General features: G+C 34.3%; 1 protein-coding gene across 1 annotated transcript in view; it reads right to left on the reverse strand.

Moving 5' to 3' along the window:
* LOC306876671 (uncharacterized protein) overlaps nt 1-18,783 on the reverse strand; it is a 30,814-nt gene extending 12,031 nt beyond the window's left edge. Inside the window, exons 1-19 of the mRNA XM_079428014.1 lie at nt 18,687-18,783; nt 17,709-17,864; nt 15,208-15,782; nt 12,857-12,877; nt 12,437-12,496; nt 11,145-11,198; nt 10,866-10,910; nt 9,824-9,850; nt 9,691-9,735; nt 9,538-9,582; nt 7,178-7,231; nt 4,771-4,839; nt 3,600-3,668; nt 3,404-3,472; nt 1,820-1,888; nt 1,410-1,478; nt 476-544; nt 299-367; nt 97-168 (exon numbers count right to left, since the gene is read on the reverse strand). Coding sequence (XP_079284140.1) covers nt 97-168; nt 299-367; nt 476-544; nt 1,410-1,478; nt 1,820-1,888; nt 3,404-3,472; nt 3,600-3,668; nt 4,771-4,839; nt 7,178-7,231; nt 9,538-9,582; nt 9,691-9,735; nt 9,824-9,850; nt 10,866-10,910; nt 11,145-11,198; nt 12,437-12,496; nt 12,857-12,877; nt 15,208-15,782; nt 17,709-17,853 — 1,626 coding nt within the window. The 5' untranslated portion in view covers nt 17,854-17,864; nt 18,687-18,783. The remainder of the gene's footprint in view (nt 1-96; nt 169-298; nt 368-475; nt 545-1,409; nt 1,479-1,819; nt 1,889-3,403; nt 3,473-3,599; nt 3,669-4,770; nt 4,840-7,177; nt 7,232-9,537; nt 9,583-9,690; nt 9,736-9,823; nt 9,851-10,865; nt 10,911-11,144; nt 11,199-12,436; nt 12,497-12,856; nt 12,878-15,207; nt 15,783-17,708; nt 17,865-18,686) is intronic.
* Nucleotides 18,784-19,355: the final 572 nt, after the last annotated feature.

A 19,355-nucleotide genomic window follows, 5' to 3' on the forward strand; every position in this document is an offset into this window, starting at 1 on the left:
ACTTGCCTATTTGCCTAGAGACTTATCAGCAGAACACTCAATCTCAGTCATGTTTGATGACCTCACACCAGTCCAGACATCAGAAAGCGGAGTTACCTTTTGTCCTGGAGCTCCATCCTCTCCAGGAAGTCCAGGTACACCAGCCAGTCCTGATGCACCAGGTTCACCCTGAAGAAATAATATCAGTACTTAATAGTGCCATCTTGTAAAGTCTTCATCATGGTAAAAAAACTAGCTTCCATCCTAAATTTCCCATACATTTTTGAGCCTACACCACCCCGGGTTAAAGAACACAAACCTTTGGTCCAGGTTCGCCCTGCCCTCTCTGTCCCGGGGTTCCCATCTCTCCTGGTAAACCTTGTTCTCCCTAGAGAACAAAATGGAAAATAATCAAAATATTAAGCCAAGAACAAATTTTATATTTCCTATTACAGCTTGCCATTAATTATAATCTTTAGCCTTTTGCAGTACCAACCTTGGGACCGGGGAAACCTTCTCCTGGTGTTCCTCTTCCTCCAGGAGGCCCTCTCGGACCCTCAACACCCTGATATTGAGAAATATTGCATTAGAAAACCCAACATATAAGATCGATAGAAATAATAAACATAGCATTGCATTACATTTTTTATGTTTTTTGCATTTAAAAACATAGGAAAGTCTTTCACATATATAAATCAAATGTTTAGAAGTTGTTTTTTTTAAATGTTTTTGTAAGAAATCTCTTATGGCCACAAATGCTAACTTATTTGATCAAAAACTTTTGCAATATTTTGAAATATTATTACAATTTCAACTAAATGTTTTCTATTTGAATATATTTTTATGAGTAATTTATTCCTGTGACGCAAAGCTGAATTTTCAGCATCATTACTCCAGTCTTCAGTGTCACATTATCCTTCTGAAATCACTGAATATGCTGATTTGCTGCTTAGTTATTATCGATTAATATTATTGATGCTCAAAGATTAATAAAGGTTCATATTATTATCAATGTCAACAACAGTGTTTGCTGGTTCGTTTTTTGTGGAAACCGTGATTTTATTTTTTTAAAGGATTCTTTGATAAAGTTCAAAAGTACAGCATTTATTTGAATTAGAAGTCTTTTGTAATATTATAAATGTCTTTACTGTCACTTTCAATCAATTTAATGCTATTTAAGTTTTTATTTTCTTTATATATTTTAATATTACGTGAACCAAACATTTGAATGGTAGAATGATAACAAGAAATGTTTCTTAAATCAGCATTTTAGAATGATTTCTGAAGGATTATGTAACTATTCATCTGTCTGTTTGTTATGGCAAGGTACAGTTTAACTGAGCACTGAGTTTAACTGAGTTCATTGGACCCTCTAAACAAGGCAAGGACAGTTAAGAACACATAAGTCAAGGACAGACACGTCGTATCACCTTTTCTCCCTGAATGCCAAGCCCTGGGAGTCCAATCGGTCCTGGTAAACCTGGAGGCCCAAACTCACCCTGAAGACACAAAAGAGATGAGTCCGTTTCAGATAGAGTAATGCATCTCTAAAATCCTGAGATTTAATTTAGGGACGTAATAATCTGTCTATTTTGAGCATAAGAAATGACTGGTGTTTTATTCAGTATTAGCAGGTGAGCAGAACTCATCTTTTCCCACAGTAAGTTGAGCTGCGCCGCCCTCCCATCTGCTCTTTCTCACTCTTTATTACCGTCCCATAAGTCCCCGGCATTTAAATGGGAACTTAGGGCCAGTTTACATACTTCATTAAGCCTTTTGTGTGTTGTAGGTAGTGTGGTTGTGTGAATCCCATTCATGGGCTGATATATTTACAGCCCACCTTATCGCCTTTGATTCCAGTGCCCGGCTGTCCTCTTGGTCCCTTCAGCCCCTCCAGACCCCGGTCCCCCTGTCAAACAAAAGAGGCGTCATCAGCCCAGTGTCTCTGAATTGCTAGCCTCCTGTTCTCTGCCATTCAGATGCATTTACTGCATTGCATGTATTGTTTCTTCATCTGTGGGATTTAGAAAACACCTGATTTCCCCGGTAACGCTTTAGGCTACACTCTGGGCTACACAAAGCAGCACTGCGCTCACAAATGCTGCTTTATCAGGCATTACAGGCATGATGAAATGAAAATGTACCAATCGGACCAATCACCGCAGATTAGCGTCACGCAAAGGAGTGGTTTGGAAAAATGAATCGTTAGACGAATCGTTTGAACTAGCATGCATGTCAACCTGTTGTTGGGGAATCCCAAAACCAAAATATGAACCTTTCATTACCCATAGGGGCACTTTAATTAACAGTAATTAAAATAAAACCTTCAAATGCAATACATTCCAATGTTATTTTTTTATATTTTAAAATGTATTATTGTCTCCTAAATGTATTCAATTTAGTTTTATTTTAAAAATTTTACTTAGTTTTAGTATTTTATTTTTTTTCATGTAGAGAAATATTTGAAAAAAAGTTTATTTAGTTTTAGTTTTTAATTTTAAAAAACTAGTTTTTAAATAAGTTTTTTTAAAACTTAATTTTTATTTTTTTATTTTATTTTATTTTATTTCATTTATTTTATTTTATTTTTATTTCATTTATTTTATTTTTATTCAATTACTGAAAACTATTTTTAATGGTTTTAGTTGCAGCTAACGATAACACTTATTTCTTATTGTCAAATGCATTTAATTTGTAAATATTAGCATAAAATAAACTGATGAAAGAACATTGATAAGAAAAGTCAACATGTAAGTATATGAAAAAAAATTACAAATGCAAGATGGCTTGATTAAATGTGATATCATTTTCGCAATAATTCCCTTAAAGATAAAGGAAGTTATGATAATGTTCACAAAACATTTGATATATCTAGAGCACTTATGAATCCAAAGCAATACATTTATTTCTCTGGAAAAAATGGGTCAAAATTATTGATTAAACATCCTAAAAATGCCCCTCAGTTCATTCACTTCAAATTGATTCAAAACTTGATTGGCATCTTCATGAATACTGAATATCATCATAAATCTGAGATATAATTTAGTTTAGCTACTGTGTGAAGGTTTTCAAGCAACCGAGGTTCTCCTTGACATGAATCACATTTCTTTGCTGTATTTTTCATTTACGATTACATTTTATGCACAGTTCTGGCTTAGATGTAGACCTAGTTAGACTGCTTCTGTCTTGCATCCTCAGGCTGGTAATGCTTTGCTAATTTATATGGAACATACAATAATTAATAGCCTTGGTTTTGGAAATGAGGATTTACCAGGGAACTTTAAGCCTCTAATGAGGTATTATAAAAATTATGAGTCTTTAATGCATTTGTTGATCTTCTCAGATTGCCTTTGGCTTGATCTCCAGGTAGATTAAAGAGCATAGAGACATTAGTGAGAACATGGCGTGTTTGGGCTAACCTTACCTTTGGACCTGGAAAGCCCTCTCCTGCTGGTCCTTTCTCTCCTTGAACCCCCTGTGGCCCTTGAGGCCCCTGATTTGGTGAAGAAATATGAGTAAAAATGTCATATAATAAATTCAATGGGTGTAAATTCAATGTGTGCTGATCAGTAAACAGTTGTGGAATCTGAATTTGTTTGAATTTCTGCTTCTGTACTTACAGGCAGACCTGGCTCGCCTATGCCATGCGGACCCGGAGGACCTGGTCTCCCCTGAAATCCCATATCTCCCTGCAGACAGATCAAAGACGTGAACAATTCAGGAGAAAAAGTAAGAAATACTCTATAGAAAATACTCTATTTTCACAATGAAAATCACCTTTTATTCAAACTGAGAAAAAATACTGTACGCAATTTGGTGCGGATGGTGATATTTGTAAGGCCAAAAAGTCAAATGAAATTCTTATGGCTTGAAATGTAAATGAGATCTTTATATAACAGACTACTTATATAAAATGCATATACATATCAGTTTTCACTCTTTATCTCACAATAATATGTCTTAGTAAGATGATATTAAATGCTTAGTTTTATGATGAAAGCTTTGTAGTTTCAAAACATGCAATGCAATGATGGAGCGACTAGACAACTACATTCCTCAAAAGCTACTTTTTGATACTTTTTTAATATGATTTTTCTAATGAATGATATATGGATAGTTAAGTACACCTACGTTGCTTCAGTCCAGTAAATATTACTAATAATATAAAAGCTATTCTTATGCTTACTGTATAAAAATCAGTAACGATTTCACAGTAAAACACACTCAAACCCTGACCTGATGTTGGACATTTATACAATTAGACTAAAAGGACTTTTACTTGCTACTGACTTTTTTTTTGTTGTTTTAATACTACAATTGATTGCTTCTGTTGTCCTCGTTTGTAAGTCGCTTTGGATAAAAGCATCTGCTAAATGACTAAATGATAATAAAAAAGTATAAACCTCAATCGGACAATAGAGGACATGTTGTCGATTGTGTGCAACGGTTTTTAAGTAAAGGTTTGTTAATGTTGATCATATGGAGGCCTTAAAAATTTGTGTAACAAATATGATACAGTAGGCTTTGTAGGGTGCATGGTTAAGGTGGCTCACTGACCATGAAAAGTCAAAGGAAACAAAAAACATCTTAAACCAGCCTAAGGTGGTTTGTTGCTCAAAGTTGATCTTACATCTCAGCCAAGCTGGTGTTATGATAGTCTAGCTGGTCTCCTAAACACACTAAAACCAGTAAATCAGCTTAGGCATTTTCCCCAGCTTTGAAGTCCTTTTGTTTGCTGCGATTTTGGAGAATTTAAGTGAATTTGCAGTCAAAAAGATAAATACGGCTGACCTTTGATCCAGGAAGTCCAATTCCACTGTCACCCTGAATTCCAGGTGGGCCAGCAGGGCCGCGCTCACCCTGTGATTAAATACAAACAAAACTAACTGATTAGATGCATCTAATTCATTAAACATCACATTCATAAGAGAAATGAGAGAAATCAGGTCTCATGTATGTATGTATGTGTTTATTTAAAAGGATAGTACATCCAAAAATAAAAAATTGTCATCATTTATTCACTCTCATGTTGTACCAGACCTGTTTCTTTCATTTGAGGAATGTTAATTTGTTGCTGGTAGCCACCGACTTCCATGGTATCTTTTTCCATACTATGGAAGTCGATGGCTACCTGTCACTGTTTGCCATCATTCTTCCAAATATCTTCTATTGTGCTAAAGAGAAGGAAGAAATTCATACAGGTTTGGAACAACAATGAGAGTGAGTAAATGATATATAAATCATTATATAAATATATATATCACCTCAGAACTACTAAAAGTAGTCTTTGTAATTGGGGAATTAAAGTCGGAACCAGAACCGTTAAATGATTTACGATGCCTGTCCATATTTAGGGTGCTTAAGTAGCATTGCACCATCTGTAAAAGTGTTATTATGGATCATGACCTTGTATTTTGGCCAGAAGTAACAGTTTATAGTAAAATCGTCTCAATGATGGATTTGCTTTTGTACAAACAAGCAGCCTTGCACTTCATAAGATTTAAATGAATGGACTGTATTTGTGTGGATTATCGTGATGCTTTTATCAGCTGTTTGGACTCTCATTCTGACGGCACCCATTCACTGTAGAGGATACATTGGTGAGCAAGTGATGGAATGCTACATTTCTCCAAATCTGTTCCCATGAAAAAAAATACTCATCATCATGGATGGCCTGAGTACATTTTCAGCTCATTTTCATTTTTGGGTGAACTATTCCTTTCATTTTCAACCAGGAGTTGAACCACATAAAGATGAACTGTTGTCAGAAAATACAAAATACAATCCAATTTAATCAAGTAGCTTAGTGCAAGCAGTCACAAATCTGCTCATGACATTTACAATATCCCCTTACTGTGCTGCATTTCCACAGGCTGGAAATTCTCTTTGTTCACGTCACCTGCGTGTCTGTGCATGAATTTATACTTTGCACAGCATTTTTCCATCATGCACATTTGTACTGTTATTAGCTTCCAGGACAATAATCTCAGACCACCCATAGTCCATTTGGTGACCTGACAAGCACTTTCTAGCATCTCACTGGTTGACTGGTTAACCTCAGGGAGTAAGGATTATTATTTAAAATAATAATGACTGTTTATTATCGCGGTCTATTTTTAGATGATAAACAGGAAGTACAAAACAATTTGTCTTACATGACGGTCTGTGACACTAGTTTTTTTAAACTGTGCATAAGAAGGATCCCTAATTAGTGAGGACATCTGCAGAGGTGTCTAAACTTCTGAATGCTCCCTGCAGTTAAATAAAACAAGGGGAAACTACTGGCAGAGCAGCAGACCTATATTAAAGGAAATCCAAAACATGTCAAAACACGTTCATTCACCTTCGCCCCCTCTTTGAGCACAAGTGCAAGGCATGCTTATACTAAACTGGATGCAGTTTGTGAACCCTTTGCACTACAGACATAACCACTTAGAGGATCTGGTCTAACATACAGGATTAGTTCACCTAACAATTCAAATAACTTATTCACTCATCCTCATGTTTTTTTGTTTTTGTTTTCATTGGAATCATTGACAAAAGAGAAATTTCAAAGAATTGCATCTATTTTCAATATAATAATAGTTCATAGCCAAAGTCAATATAAAAAAAAAGCATGTTATTAACTTTTAAATATTTGTTTTTACTTGCTTTGTATTCCACAGAAAAATTATAATAATAGCATACGAGTTTAAAACAACATGAGGAGTAAATAATGAAAGAAATTAATTGCTGGATGAACTATTCCTTTAAAAGTATGACTAAAACAAGTAAGAAAATCTCAAATGCATTGTAAATGGATGCATAAAATATTTACATAAATATATCATACTGTCCTTGTCAAGGTCTAGAAACATAATGGAGTGAAATCTAAAAGTCTGTCTGTATTCTGCACCTCCTGTTACCTTCAGAGTGCATCATTTAGTCAGAAATGACATAAATGATAATTCCTTCTAAAGAAATATGAATGCATCAATATTTCTCATTCATTTTGGCCAGAATGTTCTAATGGATTTTATCTAATGGATATAGCAAACAAACAAGCTTCCAGTGCATGGGTTTTCTCATGCATAATAGCATGCTGAATAAGCAATGGCTTCTGGAGTCATTGGAGACAGTGAAACTTTTCCAGGTGTGCGTGTTAAACATAATGAGCTGAAATTTTTAGGATAATGGTTTGTGATTATAAGCCACAGACCTTCTTTCCCTGTGGGCCTTCTGGTCCGATGTCACCCTGTGGTCCTGATAAACCCTGCAGGGGAAACATGAAAGGGTATGTTACAGTGTCTAGCATGAACATTTGAGTCTCTAGGACATTATCTGTAGACACCAAAGCATTATGCTGCTTTACAATACAGTAAAATGTATGGTTAATCATATGTTGGGGGAAATTGAACGTGTTTTAAAGGTGCCATAGAATGGAAAACTGTCTTTATCTTGGCATAGTTGAATAATAAGAGTTCTGTGCATGGAAATGACATACAGCGAGCCTCAGGCACCATTGTTTCCTCCTTATGTAAATCTCATGAATAAAAAAGACCACTGAAAAATAGGCGAATCAGAACAGTTCTGCAGGTATTGTGAAGAAATACGAGCGAGGACAACAGTGAAAATGGCAGATCATGGAAATAAATGTAATGTTCCAGGCTGTGCAGGACTAATAACATGGTAGTCAGCATTATAATAGCTGCTTTTTGCGGTGCAAATTTTGTTTGTGATGAAAATAACTACCTTTTCGTCATTCGATCGATGCATTTCTTACAGATTTCTGCTCATTCGAAATCGGATACAGATGAAGTAGCACTGTAAGATTACATTTGTTTGAATATTGAGAGAGCGATTGCATGTGAACAAGTGTTGTAGTACTTGTTTAAATCATGCTTTCAGCTCAAAATATTCAGTATCTAGACTAGAAGGAACTTCCCTCTCATGTCCATTGCGTCATCATATAGTCACATTCTTTCTGATTTGAGTGATCCTTCTCTATCAAGCTAGCTAAATATTAACATGTGAATTCTTGCTAAATATGCAGTTATATTACGGGTCGTTGGCATGAATTGTACTCCTGATGGAGCGCTCTTGGAGTGAGTGAAAACCACGACACTCCCAATCTGCTCCTCGGTCCACTCCGCTCCCATACTGTTGCCGACCACTGCACTGAAGGGACATGGTTAGCTCCTTGCTGGCTGTAGATTTCACTTATCACATAAACAGGGTAAGGAGAGATGCCTGCGGATGATGGCAAATGATTTACAGATCCTGAGAACCACTGACAAGCATCTGATCTTGTAAAATGTGTGTTAAGTACTGCCGCTCCATAGTATAAACAGAGTGCATTCGATCTCGAAACTGAAAGTAAAACGCGATCGTGCATTCTAAAGCACTTTCAATGCCCAGCATATTAATAACGGATCCCTGATGGCTGCATTTTATTTACAGTATAATTACCCAACGATATAACTGCGCAAGAAAGTATTGAAAAATATATTTTCCCTGTGTTTCCTTCCTGTGAGCTACTGAAATGAGCCGCCAATCAGAGCAGAGCTCAACATTATTATTCATGACCCTTCCAAATAAGCCAATAACAGACCGTTTCATTCTGGGGAGAAATTTAGGGTTAAATGGACATGTAAAACTATTTCTGGAGAATTTTTCCCCTTATCTAAGCCACATACCTTCTATGTAGATATCAGAGAACAATTTAAAATATTGTATCAATGCATTCTATGGCACCTTTAACATTTACCTCCTTTGGAATATATTGAAGCCAGTTTCCACCACGGGATTAAAAATTAGGTAATTAGTAACAGCAACCTTTTATCTCACAATTCTAACTTTTTTTTTCTCTAACAAATTCAGAGGGGAAAAAAGTCAGAATTGTGAGATATAAACTCCAAATTCATTTATATCACACATTTTTGAGTTTATATATCACAATTCTGAGTTTACATCTGGCAATTCTGTTTTTTTTTTTTTTTCTCAGAATTGCAAGACAAAAGTCTGAATTGTGAGAGAAACTCAGAATGACTAGAAAAAAGTTCTCATTGTGATATAAAATGTCGCAATTATGTTTTAATTTTTAGTTTTGGAAGTGTTGGAAACAAGCATTCTTAAAAATAAGCTCTCAGATTTAGTTTGAAATAATGAATGGAAAGTTTTTAGTTTGAAATACATGAATGGTACAAACATCTGTCTCAGGTGATCTAAATACAGGTGTAAACAACTCACTCAAACCTCATTTGCATATTCAAAAATGAACGGCCACCTATTCAATTGTCAATCAATTGCACACTGAAAAGAATCTGGTGTAGGATTTACTTTAAACAATTCACACTCAGAAATCGCTACTACATTTCACAAATAATTTACAACTATCAAAACAATTTTTGTTACAACACTTTAAAAGTTAAAGTCTTTAAACCACAGTATGGCTTTAAAAGAAGACAACTGTAAACGGTAAACAACGTGATTAAACATTTTCGATATACATATGCATATGTTTAAATATAAAGACAGATTTATTTAAAAATAAATATGAAATAAATGTATCAGACCCACCTGCAGACCTCTGGACCCTTGAGTACCGACTGGACCTTCAGGACCCTATCAGATGGTGCAATATAAACAAATTTAGCATTTGAAAAATATACACTATTATTGTGTTCACATCATATTGGAGAAGTGTGCAGAAACTTCTGAAGGGTTACGCACTCTGTCTCCTTTGATCCCTGGAGTGCCACATTCTCCTCTTTCACCCTGTAGACGGTCAGAAAAAAATCATAGTCGTGACAATCTCATATGCTTCCACATAAATATATTATGAATAGGTGCAGGGATTTAGTACCTTATGTCCTTTGTAGCCTGGTTTCCCCTGGGAGCAAAACAGGAAGATGTTATTCATAGTATGCATCAATTAATTAATTAATTAATTAATTCATTCATTCTTGCATATTGGGCAATGATGTGACACTAATCTACAACCCGAATTCCGGAAATGTAATTAAGTTGTTGTTTTTAGCATGTGTGTTTGGCTCAGTGTTATTTCTTAGGATTACTGATAAACTATACTGTCGTGATTTGTATTTGTTATCTATTTTAATTTTAGTTAAATAATGTCTGAATTTATTTCTTTTATTAAGTTTTAGTTTTATTTAATTTGAATTATTTTAATACTTCAACAAACTAAATGGAAATTAAATACACATTTATAAATTCTATATATATATATATATATATATATATGTATATAGTTTTTGTGGTATAGTTGTGTGTGGTTGTACTTATACATATATATAGTTTTTTTTTTTTGGTGTTTGGCTTAGTGTTATGTTAGAATCATTATTATACTCATACCTTTTGTTCTTTAATAGTTTGAATTGTTTTTAGCTTTATTTATTTTTATTTTTTTCATTTAAATGTTAAGTTTTGAAATTTTGTTGTATGCATTTGTCATTTTTATTTAATTTCTTTATTTTTAAAATGTGTATAGGTAGTATTTATAAAGTTTTAGCTTTTAGTTTTGGATCTATTTTAGTTGTTTTAATACTATAATTGATTGCTTCTGTTGTCATTTGTAAGTTGCTTTGGATAAAAGCGTCTGCTAAATGACTAAATAATAATAATATATGTATGTGTGTGTGTGTGTAAATAAACGTAAAATAGAAAAAATATATATTTTTCACAATAATTTAACCGTTTTTAAACCAAATTCTTTGAAAATTATTATTGTGTACAATATCTGATTAATATTTTGTTGATGATTACACCACCTGACATTTTTAGGTTTAGAAAACCTTTTTTTTTCTTTGGTACATACTTCATTTTACTCAAATATTTTTCAATCGTTCAGTCATGTAGCACAATATCAGTGATTTTGTGACCCTCACCTCTGTACCCTCACGACCAGGAAGTCCACTCAAACCAGAATCACCCTAACAAGAACACAAAACAAGTATTTTTCATAAAATACGGTTTGTCAGTCTTGATTCCTGTACTGTTCATTATGAAAAAGTGTTTATGAAATCTAAAGTAAAAATATGAAGCGACAAAAACATAACAGTATAACCATCAGCTTCCTCATCACATTTCTCATGTGCATCTACAGAAGCAAGCACACGGCACAGAGAATGACAGATAGACAGCAGTAATAAAAATAAAATACTGACCTTTTGACCTTTAGCCCCAGGGGTTCCGTCCTCACCTGGGCGACCCTTCTTTCCCTGCGGAGGAAATAGGAGAAAGTGAGAAGCAGTGTCAACTCCACCCAAAATATTTGCTCAATAGAAAAATGAATGACCTCGTATGTCCGATGGGTTTATTAGACCCATAAAACTAACCAATCAAAATTCAGAGCATGCACTTAAAGGGATAGTCCAACCTGTATGCATTTCTTTCTTCAATAGAAGATACTGGAGAATGTTTGTAATCAAACGGTTTCAGGTCTCATTGACTTCCATTGTGTGGACAAAAAATATGGAAGTCAATGGGACTGTTTGCTTAAACTATTTGGTTATCAACATTCTTCAAGCTATGTTCCTATGTCCAGAAGAAAGAAACTCATACAGGTTCGCAATGACATAAGGGTAAAATAATTATGACAAAATTTTCATTTTTGGATGAAATATCCCATATAACTCTTTTTTTTGCAATATGAATGAACAAGGACAGTCTGGAGTTTGAGTTTATTATACGACTTCACTTGGCACCTGGTCAGTGCTAAAAGTGCTGACCAGAGGAGGTTAAACTAATGAGAACAATTACTGAGGCCTGTTATTTATGAGAATGTGTGGAATCCCAGAGAGGTGAAAGCACCTGGATAATGATGGTTAGGTGTCTGTCATTGAATAACTGACTCTAACATGATCCGGCCCTCTATACTTTTTTTTTTTTACACTACAGGTTAGCATTATAAACCATGTTAAAAGAGTAATCAGTTTCATATAATTTAATTTCAAGTCAATCTGAATATGTTCAGTGCATCTATGTTATCAAACTTAATTTAAAGTGGTAATGGTGGTCAAAAAAGCAAGGAAAAAAATGCTAAATAACTGCAAAAATATATATATTACTAAGGCTATTAACCCATTATTGGCAGGTGTGGCAAAACATTAATTTTGGACCCATAGATGTTTGAAAGTCAAGGTTTTCAGCCAAAACATGCAATTACATTCTCTTCACTTTCAACAGTCTGAACATGAAGGAGACTTCTTTTGAGGAATCTTATTTTGTGTTTTGCCCAAGGTGGTGCTGAGGGGTCCTGACAATGATAATTATCCAGACTTTTACAAAGCGAAGCAGTTATCCAAAATGTCAGAATCATGCCTGTCTCTTCCCACTGTTGACGTTCCTCAAAGGAATCCATACCTCTTAGGAATAGAAAAAAGGAGAAAAATTCTCCTGTGGGCTCGCATGGAAACATCTTCCCATGTTGGAGGAAGTTTAAAGCGAAAATACTTACCGCCGGTCCGCTGGGACCTTTCTCACCCTTCTCGCAAGCACACTTCTGGGACAGAGGACACTAAATATAGAGAAAAGAGTGTAAATAAATGGAAAAAGTCTTATTTGTTTTGTGTTTCAATAAGGCAGAGATGTGTAAAAACTACTTTCTGGCACTTTTTGTGTGTGTGTGTGTGTGGGTGTGTGTGTATATATATATATATATATAACTAGATACATAATAATTCCGTGTGGAGACTCCCATCAGTGAGTCATCTTTCAAATCAGTTTATTTAAATTGCTAATCGGAGTGAACTGGTTCACTAGAATGAATCAGACTTTCTTATTCTGCACAATGCAGCGTATGGGAGAATAATTAGCTATTCCTCAATGCTGCAGTAATGCATAATATCATAAAAGACTTTTAATATTATTTACTTACCCCATCGTTTGCCAGCTGAGCCTGTGTAGAGAGTAACAAGAAGAAACTTTTAGCTGATATATTATAATTGCTGCTTGTTGGCAAGCCTTTCGTTCGTGCAGTTTGGGTAAACAGTATGAACAGTTAATATCAGGCCATACATTATACAAATCTCCCAGAGCAACAAATGTGATTTAAAGGAAACAGTATCATTTAACATGCCTAGTCTTGCTTTACATTGGAATTATATCAAAGTGTTTCTGCACAAATGAGAAATATGAAACGTGCTTTAACATATCAGTATAACAACAAGGATTTATGGAATATATAAACCCAGATGCATGTCAAAAAAGCCACAGGATGTGTTTACTTTAATTATAGTAAATGAAGTGTAGAAAGGCTAATCATTAGGTCTCGGGGTCCCAAAACTCTAGAAAAACAGCACATAATTATATTATCTTCTGTGTGTCCAAATACAGTGTCAAATGTGGTTAGCTGGTCTTATCTGCTTTAAACTGGTTTAGAAGGTCTCCCAGCCTGATCAACTAGCAAATCCAACCCTAAAAACCAGACAACTAAGACCAGCAAACCGATTTTCCAATTATTCATTTTGAACGATCTCCAAACATTGGGAACGAAATCCCAACATTAACTGTTTACTCTGTCAGCGTTTAATACACAGCATAAGAATAACTCTTTTGAATCGGTAATTTGATTCTTAGTGAATCAAACAGCACAACAAGGGTGTTTCTCAAACGGAAGGCTGCATCCTTCCTAGTTCAGTCCTTCAGAGTCTTGTAGGTTAGACTCCTCCTCTGCATATAAACGCTAGAATGAGACCGTCTAGTAAGTGTGCTTGGCTACGTCACATATGTTCACCGTCACGACACAAAAACACTAATAAAACTTAATTTTGGAAAAATACTTTGTATTACAAATCTTTATATTATTTGGCTTTCTATTAATGCAATACAATGAATCACAGCCTTCTACAATCTCCCTGTGGCTTAAATTATTGGCAGTTTAGCGTTTAGTAAGTAATTTACAGCAAAACAAAAGATAACATCTATCCTTTCATGTCCGAAAACATTATTTTTGTCTTATATTTCATAATAAATTCAGACAAGCTCAGTACTGACTCGTTTTGTTTTTTGTGATTTACGGTCGCGGAGGATACATCCCATGCATCCTTCAAATTTAGCTAAATGAAAGACGCGAAACGAAGGCTGTCTTCCAAGGATCCTTCCGATTGAGATGGCCTTCAGTGACGTTTGATGACGAGAAATGCAGCCTTTGTAGGATGCAGCCTTCCGTTTGAGAAACACCCCAAATAACTCTTATGAGTTTACTCAGTTCTTTAAATGAATCATTCAAAAAGATTCAGACGTTTGAATCAGTCTGAGGGATCATCTGAATAGACCCAATAATAATAATAATAATAATGTAAAAGAATATAAAAAAGAGAGAATATATAAATGTCACTTTTAGAATTTTAAGAACTGAGTCATGAGTGTTCATTTGGATTGAACTGACCACAACCTTGAACTAGAACCTTGTTTGGAATTCCAGATGACTCTTTTGAACCAATTCTTTTTAGAGAATCAAAAACATACAGTGCAAAAACTATTAATATCCAGAGCAAAAGAAAAGATTAGATCACAAAGATTCAGCAGTTAGCTACCGTTTGAATTAGTCTAATGGATCGTCCAGCTTATATTATTAATTGGCTGTGTGAAAACGTATGATCTTCAGTAATTTTGTAATCTACCAATGGATAATAAAACTAAAATATGCACAAATCAAGTTAAATCCTGGAACTAAAATGGAAGCTTGTGAACTGAAACGGAATGAAATCTGGAAATATGTATAGATACCCAAACATGTACACAGAGATGGCTGCTTCTCTGCTGGAGAAGTGTTTGTAGCTTGTAACTCTTATAACGCTTTCACTCTTGAACAAGCCCAGACAGAATCAGGAGACTTTTTGCATTTCCTGAACTCAGTTTAGGGGAAAAATGGTCCTTGTGTCCTTGTTACAGTGTACATTCACTTACTATATGGTTAGTGTTAGGGTTTGGCTTAGGGTTACTTGCGTAATTATGCATAATTTAGTACGTAAGTAAGTACAATGTAACTTGTGGAACAAGGAGACCTTAAAATTAAATATTACCAAACAAATCTGTGAAATGGCTTTAAACATGGTGAACAGTAATAAATGAAGCTGAATATACCCTTATTGGTAGCCGAAGCCAAAATAATGAACACAAATATAAGTTGCTGGAATTTGAGCAGTTCTAAGAAATTTGTGGAGAATTTTGTGTGGGCCTGCCTAGTGTGAGAGCACAATGATTGATTGGCAAAACCATACTTACAATCTGAATTATGACTTTTTCCATGATGTTCGTGTCCTGTAGATTATAGAGGAATTTGGTGGCTGGCGTACTGGACAGCAGTCTCAGGTTTGCTGTGTTGGCAGGTTCATTGGCGCTACGGGTGATGCCAATCGTGAAGACCTTCACGCCCTGGTTCTTTGCGTCAGCCATAGCAGAGAAGATATCAGGGTTTCTGGGATGAAAAGTCCCGTCTGTGAGGAGCAGGGCGATCTTGATGCTTTCTGGGCTCGATTCTTCCAAAAATATCTTGGTCATGTTGGTGATGGCGTAGGTGGTGTAAGTGCCGTGGCCGATGTAGGCCATCGGAGCGATGCTGCTCTTGAAGTTCTCCGAGCCTTTCCACTGTTTGAGGGTCTGCTCGATAATGACGTGGCTGCTGTACTGAAGCAGGGCCGCTCTCCAGCTGAGTTTGCGGCCTGTGTCCAAGCGGATGCTCTGAAGGCCCTCTATAATGTCCATAGTGAACTTTTTCTCCTGCTGGTGGTTGTCCTTGGCCGTCTCAGAGCTGTCCAGCAGGAAGGCCAACTCCAGACTGCAGTCCTCATCCAAGATAGCTGATGCCACAGCATGGGAAAAAAAGGGAAAGAGCAGTGCTAAAGAAAGATTCAACTATTATACAGTTGGGTAAATTCAGAATGACTTGAATAGGCAGGAGTTTACTGAGTTGCAATTCGAACAACATCACCACAGTCAAACAACAAAGGAAATTCATTAGTCCACCATATGTTTTGTGACAAAACATAAATGTGTAAAAAATAAAACATAAATATGATTCATTTTGACTAATTATTAATTTGTTCCCTGTTATGTAGAATATGATTCAGCATATTTCGCTGTACTAAGTTTAATATCGTCATTAAGTAACAGCTATCAACACCACAAAATGGCCAAAACTTAGTTTTCAGATTTATAAAAAATAAATATAAAAAATTTATATATAACACAATCAAAATTGATATAATAAATATATAATATTTTATAAAATATTATGTAAATTAGAGATGTTACATATATTGAGTAAATTAAATAAATAGATATGTAATATTTCATAATATATTGAGTAAATTAGACCATTGTGAGAAATTAAGTGTTTTGTAAAGTGAAAGTCAGTTTATTATATTTAATATATATATATATTAGTCAATAATAAAATAATGTGTGTGTTTGTGTTACCAGAAATAATATCTAATATGTTGTACGTAAAATAACAGTCATTATGCATATTAAGAAAAGAATAAATATTTGATAAAATATTAAATAAATTAAATATATTATATATACTGAGTAAATTAAATAATTAGATACATAATATTTTACAATATTTTAAGTAAATTACATTGTATACATATACATATGTACATAAATATATTTATTTATTTATTTATTTAGTCATTTAGCAGACGCTTTTATCCAAAGCGACTTACAAATGAGGAAATATATGTATAACATATATACATATACATATATTTACATATTAGATATATTGAGTAAATTGATTGAATGATAACATTTTGTAAAATAAATAAATTATATAATTGTTCATAATGAATTGATCTATAAAATAAGTTATTTATTTAAAAACGAACAAAAAGTAGACTGAATGCAGCAATATGCATTTCTTTGCATGTCATTCCATTTTTCATGCTTCATTCAATTCAAATTCCAGAATTCCAGTTCTGCATCCTTACATCTTCAATTCATTTGGGAATTTAAAATGCAAATTCACTTCTAAATAATTTCTGAATAGTGCTCAGACCTGTCCTTTATCTAGATATTTGTCTTTTTTTCTGAAAAAGTTACATTATTCTAGAATATTTCAGAAAATGTCAATGTTTTCTTAAAAAAAAAAAAAAAAGAACACTAATCCACTAAGTCTCCTAATGATCCTTTTTGGACTCACGAAGCAATGCAATCTGTCATCTGATCTTACTTTCAACACAGCAGCTCATCAGTCTTCATGTCACCAGTGACAAGACATGGCCTACCGGGTCTTATACAGATATGAATAAATCATGTTCATGTTAGGAGAACTGAACGCGTCAGGGCACCAAAATCACTACATCCAGACACATCCTCCTCCTAGACGCCCTTTAAATATGCTGCTAGTATGTCCTGACATGACATTGCATGTTTAAGGCATAAAACTAGCTTTATGTTTCTTAGACAGCATGAGATGCACTGATGGTGACCCATGAGTTTATAGCTCATACATAGTAAAGAAGAGAAACAAATATCCTTATTAGGTGTCAAGAACAACCGCATTCATGGTTTAAAGTCAACATCAAATGCATTTGCAACCCATTGACAAATTTGAGTGAAACAGGATATTCAATAAGAAAACATGTAGGACAGGACTTGATTTTATCCGTTGACAATTGATTGGATCATTAAAATATCTACAATATCTACAACAGACTTGCTTACTAACTACAAATTAAATCAATGCATGCATACTGTCACACAACAAAGAGACGCCTCACCTTGACCCTCATGTTTCTGCAGAGCGGCTGCCGTCTGTCCTCTAGTCTTAACTCTTGTTGGTCCAGTTTTTTGCTCATAGAAATCCTGAGCCCAAACGCTCAGCAAAACAAAACACAACACAGACCAGCTCAACGTATGAGCCATGACTGCCACTCCTGCAAAATCATTATATATTTGAAACTGGAAAAGAACATGTCCAGATCACAATTTACCCCAAAAAACAAAAGAGGAAAATAACATTTTTCATGAGGGGAATTAATCTTATTTTAAGGCCATTGATTGTTATTTTCTTTATTTTATTACATTACAAAACCATTTATAATACAAAATGTTAACAAATTGCAGCAATGTTTAAATGTCATAAAAATAGTCACTTTTTTTCTCATTTTCTTTAGGCAAAATACATTTTCTTTCTCTGCAAGATCATATTTCATGCCAAAATCAAAGGACAAAAATTAGACATTTATATTTTGCATGAAGAGAATTTAGCTTAGTTCAAGGCTGTATATATAAAATGTCAATAAGAAAAAAAGTAATTAGTGTGAAAAAATATGGAAAAAATGCACAATTTAAAAACAAAAGTGCAGAAAATTAAAGCATTATTTCCTTTAGTTTAATACATTACAAAACATTTATAATAATGCAAATGTAAAAAGAAAGCATGCTTAAATGACATGAAAATGTCACATGCACAAAAAGATCATTTATTCTCATTTTATTTATATGCAAAACACATTTTCGTATTTTCTTTGTGAATTAATGCATTTTTTCCTCAAACATGAACAATTTCCAAGGGCACATAAAACCTTTAACTCACACTGATATTATTTTTATACAAACCTGCTTGGCATGTACTGTACATTATGGTATTATATTACCTTCCATAGAGACTTTATTACCCGACTAAAAATGCAAAGCTCAAAGACAGCAGTAAAAGAAAGGCTCATATTTTTATTAGATGTTGAAAAGTGACTCACCTCTGGCAGCAAAGCCTCTTTCCACAAGCGAGCAGTGCAGGTGTGCAGCTCAGCTTTCCTCAGGTGACGTGTGAGTGAGTGAAGCAGACTCTGAAGTGAACTGCACTTCTGCCTGATTCAACAGAAGTAGACGGCGTCCTGTCACAGCCCATTTCCCTCCCACTGTTTAGGGGAGGACCCACCAAACTCTTTACTAGTTCTGCATGTCTCCCCTCAAGATTGCAGAGAGAGTGAATCTAAAAGCATACAGCAGTAAGCACTATAGATGTGTCTCATGTACCTTTGCCAATTATTTCATAAAAAAACAAATCATGCTCAAAAGATATTTAGGCCTAAATGTAAGATTTATGTATTTGCACATCAAATTTCCTTCCATTTGGATTACACAGTTTTAACATACAGTAATATAAACTTAATGTGATGCATACTTTTCAGTCATACATAAATGAAATGGTAAAATTTCTAAAAATTGAATGTATTTTGAATACACAATAGCCAGGTATATATATATTTACCATCAATTAATCCAATTTGTTTCAATCTCATACATTTTAATTAATTGAATATTGCTTATTCCACTGCTTTTAAGCATTTTAACTCAATATATTTAATTGTTTTAACTGATTCTAAACTATTTGAATTAATGCACTTTGAAAATATGCAAATTTA

The sequence above is a fragment of the Barbus barbus genome (assembly GCF_936440315.1).
Source record: "Barbus barbus genome assembly, chromosome: 11".
Classification (NCBI taxonomy): domain Eukaryota; kingdom Metazoa; phylum Chordata; class Actinopteri; order Cypriniformes; family Cyprinidae; genus Barbus; species Barbus barbus.